Here is a 13,872-nt window from a genome sequence, read left to right on the forward strand (position 1 = left end):
TTGGCAGCGAGTTAGTGAGATGATGTTGAGATTGAACAGAAATGAAGAACAGCTGAGTTTAGCTATCGAAGCCCTCCTCCCCCACCTCCTCTTGTAAATGTGTCCCTACATGACCGCAGAGCAGCTCTGGGCTCTGTAAGGACTCTGGTAATTGGAGTAACTGCATGCAGTATCATTATTGCAGGGCATTCTAACAGACAATTAAGTTTCAATACCTACAACCTTGTACACCATTGTAGTTAGGAACGACTGTGCAATGAGTGTTAAGACCTCATGCTAATCCCTTTAATTACTTATACCTAGGCAAAAAATGCAGGGGGCCTTATTGTAATGTTACAGCATAGGTAGAAAGGTATGGCAAAGCATAATAAAGAACATGGGTAAACTATACAGCTATGGCCAAATGTTTTGCATCACCTAGAATTTTAGGATTGCGACACAACTTAAGAACCATTGGCCCTAATGTAATAAAAGTGCTGGTCAGTTCTTGGAAGCTGTCCAAAGGCCAGACAGTCACAGTATTAGGAATGCCCAGCTGTGCACACACACAGCCCAGCCCTGAGCCAGCTGCTTCTAGCAAGGCACGTGCTGAAAACCCACCCCTTTAATGTGAGCCCTGTTACTGCTCAGTGCAATCAGGTGTGCTCCTGCTTAGAGACTGCGGCAGGCATTCAGCGCCGTGTTTCCCCTTAACAGCTGCAGTCTTGCCTGTAACCGCACAGCTATTTAATTAAAATGTTACAGTGCGGTATGACTTATCAAGCTGGTGTTGAAACAGAAGGACGGTTTGTAATGATAGCTTTCACGGGAGGCGCATGCGTTTTAGTATTTCATCAGTCCAGCATTCTGGGACGGGTAGTGTGGTACCTGGGCTGCCATAGGAGTTCCATATGTTTATCTCCTTTTTACAATGTTTCTAGACAGGTTTACAATGCAATTAAATGCTTTACCATGCTTCAGATGGGATTTACTGTGCAGTCTCTATGAAGGCTGAAGAAGAGTTTGTTATACATCGACCTTTTTGCTTGAATGCATGTGAAAAAAAGCTCCTTATTACAGAGTTTATAGACAGATGGGTCGACTTTACTTACACCAAAATGTATTCAGTTAAACATTTAGCTTTGAGATCGTACATGCAGAATCTGCTAATGTAAAAGGTACAATATCCTAACATTGAATTTCTTGCCTGTTTAATGTCCTGTATGATGTTTCTGCTCAGATCCTTCATATTTCCCAGGTTTACTAACTACAGCACCGTGCTTCACCTGCGGGCTTCAGTGCACAGTGTATCGCTAATATGCTTCCCCGCCTCACTGCCTCAAGCCTTGCAAAGTCTTTACTGAAACAAGTTTCGCTGGCATAGTTAGTGAACATGGCAAACTAATAATGATCTAAGCAGAAGCATACAGAACACACACAAACAAAGATATTAATTAATCAGGTCATTAAAAGCCGGATGCGTAATTACATTCCTTATTAAGTTATCAGAGTGTTCATTTTGACTTCACAAAAACGTTTTGTTATAATACATAAAGCACTGAGTCCCATATTTACTATTTCATAGCAAATGGACCATTTAGGAATGTGTGTGCTTTCCATGAGTATACCGTTACAAGACTAACACAGCAGGGCTGCAGTGTGTCTGGGGGGCGGCAGGGTGCTGTCAGTAGACTAGGGCAGAGAAACAATAGCAAGGTTTTCAATTAAACATCTATCACCATGAAAAGTTTAAAGTGTGAGAGCTGAGCGTAGGCAGCACACTGCAGCCTTGTACGTGAAACACTCTCTGGTGTTGGTTGGCATATCAGATTTATAAAACAGAAGTACTCTTCCCTTTGTCATTACCATCTTCAGGTGTAGAAGACGTTCAGTCGTCTGTTATGGAAAGGGTGAAATCATCCAAAACTTCAAAGCTCACAATTAAAATTCGAAGGTGAAAAAGTCAAATAGACAAACTTTTCGGCTTGTGCCTTCTTCAGCGTGCAGATTGACAATTGGATGTGGTGGTGTGTGTCTGCTGGACTTGGTTTCTTCTAAGTTTTACGTTATGGAAAGGACACAGGTTAAAATCCACTGCCGTGTCACTGAGAGCATAAGGTGTATTGAGAAGGTCTTGTATATAGTTGTGACATCTGGAATACAGTTTTAAAGCAAAGCCAGAGCATAATACAGATGTGGAAGAAGAAAGCTCACATCTCATAAATGCTTCATTATATTTTGGCAAATCGGTAACAGATGAAGGGCAGCAAACCTATTTATATTCTCCCACATTTTTAATTCTAGTTAATGCCAATTTCATTTATACACAGTCTAATCATTCTCGTAATGTGTGGGGTTAAGTTTGAAAACCCCCATTCTCACGTGACAAACTAAATGTTGTGCAAAACATTAGCTGGATATCACTTGATCTAAGCCATTAGATAACCCTGATTTTCAGATGATCATATAACATACATATGTATATATATACAAAAGTTTTATATGTATATATATACAAAATGCTGTTTTGAAGGCAAAGGGTGGTCACACCAAATATTGATTTGATGTAGATTTTTCATCTGTTCACTCACTTTGCATTTAGTTAATTGATAAATATAAACTATTAATATGTCTATTTTTGAAAGCATTCTTACTTTACAGCATTTTTTCACACCTGCCTAAAACTTTTGCACAGTACTGTATATTTATACAATTTAAGATGTATTAAGTTTCCAGCTAATACATCTGATTTGAATAAATCAAACTTTGCCTCTAGGGCTTCCTAAACTTGGAACGTACTACCTCACCTAGGTTGTATCATGAGCACACAGCTGTGTAACAATTTAAACCCTTCACACTGGCCTTTTGTATAGTCTCTTGGGGTGAAAAAGAAAATGTTTTTTAAATATACAACAACACTTTCAGGTTTAAAATACTGCACAGCAGTTCATTTTGACTGGCTGCTTTTGCAATTTTGTTATTAGCTATTTTTTGTATTTAGTTAGCTCTGTATTTCCCCCAGTTTCTTTGCAAGGCTTTCCTCTACACTGCAGTAATGCTGTTGGGTCTGATGGTAGACCCAAAAAGTGAATGGCGCCCATATGGAACCACTTCACTTAGACATGCAAAAAAAAAAAAAGCATTACAAAACACTGGTGTCTGACACCTGCAAGGTTTTCAGAACCAGTGTTAGACCATGCTCTCCCGGTGCAGAACATGCTGTACAGTTCACCGTGTCTCTTGCATAACACAAACTGCAAAACACTGTCTGGCCACTTTATTAGGACCTGCCGACCGATTAGCTTTGGCATCGCCCTGGTGTGTTCTCCTGGTAAACCCTGGATCCCTTGATTACTCTGGAAGGCCGAACAATTTATATCGTTAAACCTTGCTGTGGATCTAGTCAACCCGACAATGCCACACTTGCCGAAAACTACTTTTAAGACAATGATGCACCCTTCCGCCGTTCCAGAACTGCATGTGAATGGTTTGAGGAGAAGGACAGAGACTTCAGGAATCTTCCAGGCCATCACTTACCAACAGAGGCCATCAATAGAGCAGAAATTGGAACTTGAGCAATCTCAATCCTCTGCCTACCTCTCTGAACCAATGGATTGGATTAAGGTCCCTCGAGATGCCTTCCAGCACCTTGTGGAGTCCGTGTCACGTCTCGGCAAGGCGTAGCATCAGAACGCTCAAGCAGAATTCTAAAGGTAGAATTCTAAGAAAGTCAGTTGTTCCGGCTGATGCCTTCTTCGTTGTCCCAGTGTCCCGATATTTAGAACCGGTCATAATAAAGTGGCCAGCCAGTGTAAGTTTACTGCTTGCTCCCACAGAATCTGCTGTAGAGATGAGATGTGTAGCGCGCTGCCTACTTCATGAGTCTCAACCCTGCTCTGAAGGCCAGTATGGGAGTAGATCCCCCAGCTGTGTGCTTTCATTCCCCTTTGTCTCAGACCAGGGGCATGGGGATCGGCACACCACACATGGCAAAGAAATCCCCATCTGTCATTACAAAGCTGTACCGTCTGGGTATTCCACACAGGCAGCCACGCGTGATCTACAGAAGGAAAAGTTTAAAGGAAAAATAAAAGCCTGGTAGCTAGGAAAACTTAATAACACTGTTAGTGCACAGTGAGTCATGCCTCAGTTATACACACACTGGGAGAAATACGCTGCAAATGGAAACATACCTTCTCCCTGATTTAGCAGTGCGAGCGAGTTTATTTAACTGCAAACCTCAGTGGGGGAAGAAGGTAGTTTTTTTTCCTTCCTGTGGGTCCAGGGTAACTATAACTAATGGCTGGAGTTTTCTGTCTGCTGTGTTAATGCCTTGCACTTTTAAGAGAAATGTTGCACCCACCGACCGTCGTCAGAAAACAGACCTTGTTTATATTCTAGTTTGTTTACCCCCCCCCCCCCCACACACGCAGGCTTTATCTGCAGGGAGATTGAGGTTTAGGTTGAAACCTGTTTATCCATTCTTCACTTTAGAAGTCATACAGTCACAGTCCTGCTATTACCAGTTAAAGATATACAAATCCAGTCCTACTATTTCCACATCTTTGTCCAACAGTTATAATAGTAGACGTATTCCATTGGCCCCTTTATTTCTACCTCCCTCTCTGTCTTCAGTCATTTGAAGTACTGAAACAGGATGAGGTTTGTTTTGTTGTGTTGTGTCTGTCAGCTTCTGGGCCCCATTGTGATTTGGATGAGTCACGTAATGAAATCATCACCCTTCCGAGCCTGGGAAAAATATAAGGATCAGAACAAGCAGTTTTGGTAAAGCAAAGTGATGAGAAGGTGTCTCAGTTCTGATTGACAGTAACAATAAATGCTAACAAAACTAGATGTGCGAAGAGGATGGTCCATGAATGTTTCAGAAATGCTATAGTTATACCACAAAGGAGCCGAATAACCAACTAAAATATAGCGAAGGGGTTGTTTACGGTTATCCTCTTGAGTGAAATAACTTCATCAATGCTCATTTTTATAAGAACATAAGATCATAAGAAAGTTTACAAACGAGAGGAGGCCATTCGGCCCATCTTGCTCGTTTGGTTGTTCGTAGCTTATTAATCCCAGAATCTCATCAAGCAGCTTCTTGAAGGATCCCAGGGTGTCAGCTTCAACAACATTACTGGGGAGTTGGTTCCAGACTCTCACAATTCTCTGTGTAAAAAGTGCCTCCTATTTTCTGTTCTGAATGCCCCTATCTAATCTCCATTTGTGACCCCTGGTCCTTGTTTCTTTTCTCAGGTCAAAAAAGTCCCCTGGGTCGACATTGTCTATACCTTTTAGGATTTTGAATGTTTGAATCAGATCGCAGCGTAGTCTTCTTTGTTCAAGACTGAATAGATTCAATTCTTTTAGCCTGTCTGCATACGACATGCCTTTTACGGATGTACAGGATGTACATGTACGGATGTACAGTATATGAAGTTTGAACCTAAATTAAACAACTGAATTGGGAGAACTACTTTCCTTTAGATCAAACTGCACCTCTGCTGAGCAATGTGGTGTAATCTGGAACGGTGCGATTCGTTGGAATTGCATGAACGCAAAAATACCATGGATTACAAAAAACAAGATTACAAAATATTCAATCTGTACCATTGAATACGGAAAAGTTATTCAAAGTTAGACCACTCTACATTATTATCCCCGTTTTAACATAAATATAGAGAATCAGTGGCTCCATTTGTGATGAATTGGAGAACAGGGATACATGGGGGCAGGTGTCTGTCCGTACATATGTTTGACGCATGGTATACTATGGGTTACCTGGAGTTATAGATGCTTTAGTATCATTGGCAAAGCAGACAAATCAGCCTGCAATACAGCCTGTAAATCTCAGTTAGGAGATGGCATGAAGTGGGCAACGTTTTGCTATGTTTGTTTCTTTTCTGCATTCAATTTACCAACTCAATTGCATCCCCCATGCGGCCATGATTTAAACCAATTATTGTGCTGTTGAGATCAAATCCAATAAATAAGTACAGCACCACCAACGTGCCTTCAACACTCATTGCAGTGTGTGGGAGGACTGGACCTAATTGAAATTTACTTGGGTATCCGCAATAGGCTGTCTAAGGAACTGTACAGTCTGTTTAGCCTGTAATTGAAATTGATAGTTCTGATGGTGTCATTAGTTATTAGTTCCATCTATACAGGGTCAAGTGTACTGTACACTTATTTCAACTGAGTTAGCAGCTGAACCACACATATGTAGCACAACTAGACACACAGTGTTGTTTCTGATTGCTCAAACGTTTGTCGTCTTGAAGTGTCTTTAGTTTTCCTTACACCGTAGTGGAAGTACATGCAGTAACTCTTTGCTCAGTGTGCCAGCGAGGTGAGATGAAGTGGATCAGGTGGGGTGCCCTGCACTGACGCGTCGGCAGTCTCGCTTCCAGCTGTCTCCTTCACGCTTGTATTGTATGAAGTTCCACCAGGGGGTCAGTATTGTGTTTCTGTAAAGTTTGCTTCACTTTTTTTTTGGTTCTCGTTCGCTGGCTTGGAGTCCGTCCTGCTTTTCTAACCGTTCAATATTTTGTGCCAAACCGGAGTGTAGTTTGGTTAGCCGAGGGATGAAGTCACACGTGTGGAGGCCATAGATTAGTGGCTAGTTTATGATATTTTTTGCTGAATGGGTGCATTTATATTGCTCTGAAGTGAGCTATTTGTTTTATTTCGTCTTGCTGAAGTTGGCTCTTTTGAGCAAAAACTATGTACGTATATGCTCTCTAGCTTACCAACTATATATTAATCCAACAAGATCTGCTTTCTGAGTTCCCAGAAGGCTAAACTATGGACAGATGTAGTAAAAAGACATTTCAATCTGGACACATGAGAGATTTCAGTGCTGAGGTTTAACAGTTACACCTGTTAAACCTCTGAGGTGAGGTTTAACAGTTACAGGGGCAGCATTGTGGAGTAGTGGTTAGGGCTCTGGACTCTTGACCGTAGGGTCGTGGGTTCAATCCCAGGTGGGGGACACTGCTGCTGTATCCTTGAGCAAGGTACTTTACCTAGATTGCTGCAGTAAAAACCCAACTGTATAAATGGGTAATTGTATGTTAAAAAATAATGTGTAAAAAATAATGTAATTGTAAGTAAAAATAATGTGATATCTTGTAACAACTGTAAGTTGTCCTGGAGAAGGGCGTCTGCTAAGAAATAAATAATAATAAATAGTAACAGCTTTGCAGAACTCACTTTCGTCTTTCCTTTTTTGTATTAATTTGTTATAGAACAGGCCTGTCTGAGATCTGTGAGACTAAACACTGCAACCCTTTCTGAGAAACAGTTTCTCAATTGTGAACTTTCACTGGCTGCTGGATTCAATTAAACACCCCCCTCCACTCCTCCCTCCCCCCCCCCCCCCCCCCCACTGCTTGATGTGGACAGTAGGAATCTAATTTCATTTTAAATCTGAGCTGTTTCATTCTACTAGCCTTTGAGAATTCCACAGCCCTGGTGTTACTGCAGAAAACCAGCCATTAATATTGTAAAACTTTCTGAAACTTGTTAGAAGGACCCTGAACGTGCAATTGCCCAGTCTAATCCCTGTGCTGTCATGTACGGCAGGAATGTGGGGCTCATTCTTGGAAAGCACTGCTGGAATTATGGAAAACCAATGGGCTGAGTGACAGGGTTAAACCAGCCTAATTATCCTCCACGGAGCATGTTAGAGAAGCCAACTACAAACTTAACGCAGGCAGTGAACACAGCTTAAACAATGTACATTTACTAAGGTTACATTGACATATTCAATGCATCCTTCCATAAAAATATACCAAGCACATGTTGTTCTGTGCAGTATATAGTCATTTAATTTATAAGCCAATATCCCAGCTCAAATTTCTCAGCACACAACAGAACCCTGCTTACCAAGGTCATGTGATTGAAATGGGGCTGCGGTTGTGTAGAGGCACTTTTAAAATGGTTACTATAGCAATGTATAGAACATCATGTTATTATAACCTTTGTATGCATAAGATAATACTATTAACACAAAATGAACGACATTTATTCATGTGAGCGAGTTGTCAATGGTTATTAACTTTCAAAAGAAAAAAAGCCCTCGCCAGTAACTCCAAAACCCAGAATTCAGGTTTAACTTTAAGTCCAGAAGACAAACGTTTCGGCACGAGTGAATGTTTTAACTGGTGTTTATAAACATTAAAAAAAAAAAGATCACACTGACATGACATGAATCAATGGTGTTCTTAATTATGCCTCCCAGACATGATTTTAAACTATAGGAACTGCTCGAGATCTCTTGGGGAAGAAAGTGGCCCTTCACCTCTCACATTTTTGGGCTTTCTGGTTTTTTATCATGGTCATCATCAAGGACAGTATTGAAAGGTATGCAGCCAGGCAGATCTTCTCTATGGTGATATCTGAACAAGCTTAATGCAGCATGTCCCACTCTGATCCTAGGCTTTGCACGCACCAGCTCTGAGCACAAAGTTCAAAGAACCTGATCACATGTGCTTCCAGTCAGAGAGGTCATAAGAGCTTCTGATTCATTATCTATACAATATATCCAGACAGCATGTCAGATTATATAAGCAGGCAAGTTCATAGCTAACCCCTTATGGTCAGATATCATGCTGCCATTACAGCTGAAGATCGCGGGGTCACCGGTTTGCGCTCAGCCTCCTCCCTGTTACAAAAGCCTAGAATTCCGTAAAGGCCCAGTCCTGGATCTGACTGTCTCCTTGTCTCTTGCAGAGTCTGAATATCCAGGTGGAGGACGTCAGGATCCGGGCGATACTGGTCAGCTATCGCAAGCGGGTCCCAGTGACGGAGGGCTACGTGGAGGTGAAGGACGGGGGCCGCTGGAAGCAGATCTGCGATGAGAACTGGAGCCCGCTGAGCAGCCGGGTCATCTGCGGGATGTTCGGGTTTCCTGGGGAGAGGAAGTTCAACACTAGAGTCTACAAGTAAGAGGGGCTTGCAAGCTACTGCACTGGTGACATTATCCAGGCTATACAAAATACATTTGTATCTAGAGAGATTCGCTTATCGGATTGTGAAGAAATCTGGGTAGGGTGTTCTTTAGCATTGAGAGTATTGGGATCTGGGGATGATTTCTGCAGGTATTTCCACAAAGTGTCTTTCTCCATCTTGTCAGAATGCCTTACTTTACGTTTCTGTGTGTCAGCGCCCTCTTCACTGTATGCCATTCCGGGAAGAGCTTTGTTTGTGGTTGTGTCTACAGTCCTAGTCGACTCACTGTTGCTGTCATCTTCGTCAGCCTTTTTAGCCTTCTTAAAGGAGTATTTGTAATAGAAGAAGTTTCTAATGCTGTTTTCATCGCGTGAATAAGACGGCTGACTGAATCAGACAGGTGTGAGGATAAGGAAAATAGGATGTGATATATTAATGAATCTGTCTGATTCCTGATAGCGACCAAAAAACCAGTCAGAGAAACTACGCTCGCTATTCGCAAACAAACAGATTCATTTTTCTGTTTAACCTGGGATACTTTTGGTCAACGCTGCCACTGCGTTTAGGGACGAGACGCTGCTAATACTAGACTCATCTCATTGTCCTGGGCTGAGAAATTCAATTAATCACAAAACAAACCACAAAAATAAATGATGATGGATTCAGCTCATTTTATTGTTGATGTGACTGAACAAAGAGGCGTTTAAATAACTGGCTCACTCAAGGCTGTTTAAATAAGATCATACATTCCCATCTCCTGCTGATGAGCCATTGGTCTCGGCCGGTGCAGAGGAATGGGTTTTAAGGAACACCAGGTTCCTTTCTAGCTGCCATTGGCTCAGACAGGCTCTGTTTATTCTAACAGTGTCAGCATGAGGAACGACTGTGGTTCAGACTTTCCACCCTGAAGATAAAACTTTCCGTGGCTTTGCATGCTGCACGGCTGCTAGTTTTATCAGACGAGCACAGGGGCTGCTGAAATCCCAGCTTAGCTAAGGGGGCTCTGTGTTAGTTTATGGAATGAGTCATGTTTTATAAGTCAATGGAATATACTAGGAAGTAGTTTGTGTGAATGTACTGTCTATTAGATCTACTTGTATCATTTGTTGTAGTATATATTTTTAAGTTTAAACAGTAGCATGGCTTGCTCATGCTTGCAATAACACTTCTCACAATCCCAGGAATGCATGCCTCATACCTGTGATCAACATCATTTGTTACAGAGCAATATATTAAATCCACATGAATTAACAGGGCTGAATTCAAAATGAATTACTTCAGAAATCAGAGGAAGTGCATTAGACATGTGGGACTCAGATGGAATTCAGTATGATAAAGTAACTAAGTTCTGTGCAATGAAGAGTAAACTATTCTAGGGAAGGAAAGAGTTTCAATGAGGGGGCGTCATGAGTCAGAAATTATAAACAGAGCTGCCTGTGTAAGTTGTATGCTCTTCAGGGGCTATATATAAATACTGTATATTGAAATATTAAGAAAGCTGTTCCAAAGCCCAATCGTATTCGTTTTTTACAGCTCTTGGCTAAAGACTTGTGAAGGATAAATGTTTCCAGATGTGCAAAGCATTGCAGGAAAAAACAGAACCGTAATCTCTTCAAACACAACGTTCAGAAAAATCCCATGCCTAACTGGCTGCTAGGGTTTAATGAATCACTCTTGTAGCTGTGTGCATGGATTCTGTCATTTTTTAATAAGGCTACATAGACAGGCTGCCAGTCAGATATAGTGCAGTACTTAGATTTTGTTCAGTAAAGCAGCTAGGTGAAAAATTCAATGAGGCTATTATATGGTGCCTTGGAATGGAATTAGGTATCTGTCAAAATTCCAGTACATTCTGTTCTGCTTACAGGTGATCACTGAACCTGCTGTAGCACATTGCTCCAGTCTGCTAATGTATGACAGTAGCTGCTCCACTAACAGAGCTACAAAGATAAATCTGTACATGTCAGTTTCCTTAAATGGTTAAGCAATACAATTTAGCATTAGTCCATGGCAGGGATGAGAGAAGAGAAAGGGTGCTCCCTCCAGTCCAGGGCAGGCTTGAGGCACAGAGACTGAACTGCACCCTCCCTCACCCCTAAGAGAAAGGTGCTCCCTCTAGTCCTGGGCAGGCTTGAGGTACAGAGACTGAACTGCTCCCTCCCTCACCCCCCTAAGAGAAAGGGTGCTTCCTCCAGTCCAGGGCAGGCCTGAGGCACGGAGACTGAACTGCTCCCTCCCTCACCCCTAAGATAAAGGGTGCTTCCTCCAGTCCAGGGCAGGCTTGAGGAGAAGTTTGCCCTGTCAGTGCTTTCTGTGCTGTGTGGGTTAACGGAGGACTCCAGTCTCTTTGGGTCAGATTGCGGGGGTCATTTTTAAGATCACTTTTCAGCTTTTCATGTTTGTCTCTTGTCTACTCACATAACGCTTGTGTACTTGAAGTTTGACCCAAGGGAGGCTGTTACACTAAGCTAACAGTCTCCTTCTGCTCCACATCCATATGGGGAAAAAAGGCCGGGATGAGAAATATAAATAAAAAGGACACATTTACAATAACAGGAAGAAGTGTAAGAAAAGGCTTTACTTTAAAAGTCAAAATATCTTTAAGTGCATGAACAACTTGAGAGACCCCATCCTACAATGTTAATAACAGAACAAGAAATCACTTTCTGAAGTTGTCTGCAGGGCGTGTAACTTGGCATGCACCAGCAGATCACTTTAAGCAGTCATTAGCCTCCCTTGGATCCTTCAAGACCATAAAGTACAGCTATCTGAAACTAGATCACGTTGTTGTTAATTTGTGTTAGCATGCGCTTGTCATGTCATGCTTGAGATCCGATAAGCTGTTTCTGCGTGTCATATCTATATTAAAAATCTCAACACGTGTATGTTTTTAAATACAATACAATCGTTTGATGGTGTTCTGTGCCAAACTGTTCTGTCATTTTAGAGGTTTTTGTTGTTATTATAAGCCAGTTAATATAGAAACGTTTGCTTTTATTGCATTTGGCTGTTTGTAACTAATTTAATAATAACCTCCTGATAAGCCCCAGCAGGATTTTAATAGCACATTTTACAACTCTAGGGATTCCCCCTGGATTGTATCAAGCGCTTATCTGGTTATCCCCGCGTTACCCCTAAAAATAAGTGGTTGAAGAAATCAAGGTGGATTTTATCCAGCTGCGGGTGATACCAACATGGTCTGAGTTGATAAGATCAGCCCCTAAAACACAAGAATCTTAATCCCTGTTCAGTTAGAAACCTGATTGAAATTGAGATTATTGGTGCAGATTTCAAATGTAAAACAAGGAAACCAGGAAGCATGCATTACTGATTTGTTTCTGTGATGATTCCTGTTTGTTAATATTTCTGAGCATAATTGTATCATCCTGTTTCAGTATAGGGAGGAACTTCTGTTAACTGTGTAAAACTGTATAAGAATAATGTTAACTAACAACAGGTAGAAGAGCTAGTTAGGGGTACTGAAGTGCTAAAACTGTGGTTAATTTAGTACAGCTCTGTTTCACAGTCAAATTCACAGCTGAATTCAAGAGGTCCACCAGGGAGAAAGCATGTGGTTTATATTAGAGGGCTGGCGTAGTGGCTGAAATACACTCTAAACATGTATCCTCAATACGAAATGTTAATACCAGTAGGATCTGTTACTCCAGCCTGTGCTTAAAGAGCTGCTGGGGATCTGGGTTCGACAGACATTCCTTAAGTAACATAAATGAAAAGTAACGGACTTGATAATTCCCAAACCGAGGAAAAACTTGAAATTCCTCCAGTGAAAATGTGAACCTCACAGTATAACATTGCTTCATAGAATTGCTAGTTAATTGAATCCACCACACTGTATTAAGTGCTTTTTAAAGCATTTGTAAAAGTTACTACAGTGCCACCACATGGCCACATGTTGTTATTGCGGTTAATTTTGAATTAATTTATTTTTATCCCCTTCATTAGTGGCAATAACAGAATGAAAACCGGTGCTGGATAAAATAAGTATACATGCAACAAAGGGTATCTGCAGTCAGAATTGGTTCACCAGATTATCTTTTACTTTTATTAACGCAACATAAAGATTAAAAAGTGAATACGTCAAATCAACGTTTCGGTGCCATTCACCTTCATTAGGATTTACAGACATACAGTCACCTGCCAATGTATTCAAACACCTCAAGTTGTGTTATTAATATCCTTTACATACCTACCTGCATGAAAACCTCTGGGTGCGAGAATTTCAATGTCCGGTCAGCAATACATTTGCAAAGTCAGTAATCAATCATTATTTAAAGAAAGAAAGCGTTGTTTTGAAGTGCTAAGCATCACACTGAGCTATTTTTCCCCGCTTGCTGTTCAGGATGTTTGCGAGGAGGAGGAAGCACAGTTACTGGGATTACTCTGTGAACTGCACTGGGAATGAAGCCCACCTCTCGAACTGCAAGATGGGCCAGTCGGTGGTGCAGAAGAACAGCAGCTGTGTCGGGGGCATGCCGGTGGTGGTGAGCTGCATCCCGGGCAGAGCCTTTGCACCCAGCTCCATGACCGGCTTCAAGAAGGCCTTCCGCCAGGAGGTAGGACCCCAGGAGATACAGCTCTGGCCCCGATAGAATTAACACATTTTGCTCCATAAAGTCGAATGAACCCTGCTGAATAATATTACGTTAACATAACGACTCGCATACAGCTTTGTAGTTTTACCAGATACTTAATCAAAGGCTGACAAAAATGGATAAATGCGACATTTCAGAATCTAACATGAAATAGTGACTGCACTGCTATTATAATATGGCTTCCGGTAGACTTTTTGCGATACCATTTTGAAGTTTCTTTGATTACATGATGTTTTTATTGCACTGCTTAGACATTTTGCACATTTTGGGGAGGGGGGTGGGGTGTAGAATAGAATCAACCCACGCCATCTACAAAACG

The 13,872-nt window shown here is 41.5% G+C and overlaps 1 protein-coding gene across 1 annotated transcript in view; it reads left to right on the plus strand.

Annotated features, from left to right (window-relative positions):
- The window catches only part of LOC117971682 (lysyl oxidase homolog 2B-like), a 57,160-nt gene that overhangs the window by 13,010 nt on the left and 30,278 nt on the right, over positions 1–13,872 (plus strand). Inside the window, exons 4-5 of the mRNA XM_059008363.1 lie at positions 8,722–8,933; positions 13,301–13,514. Of these exons, the coding sequence (XP_058864346.1) occupies positions 8,722–8,933; positions 13,301–13,514 (426 nt within the window). The remainder of the gene's footprint in view (positions 1–8,721; positions 8,934–13,300; positions 13,515–13,872) is intronic.

This window comes from Acipenser ruthenus, chromosome 37 (genome assembly GCF_902713425.1).
Source record: "Acipenser ruthenus chromosome 37, fAciRut3.2 maternal haplotype, whole genome shotgun sequence".
In the NCBI taxonomy this organism is placed as follows: Eukaryota; Metazoa; Chordata; class Actinopteri; order Acipenseriformes; family Acipenseridae; genus Acipenser; species Acipenser ruthenus.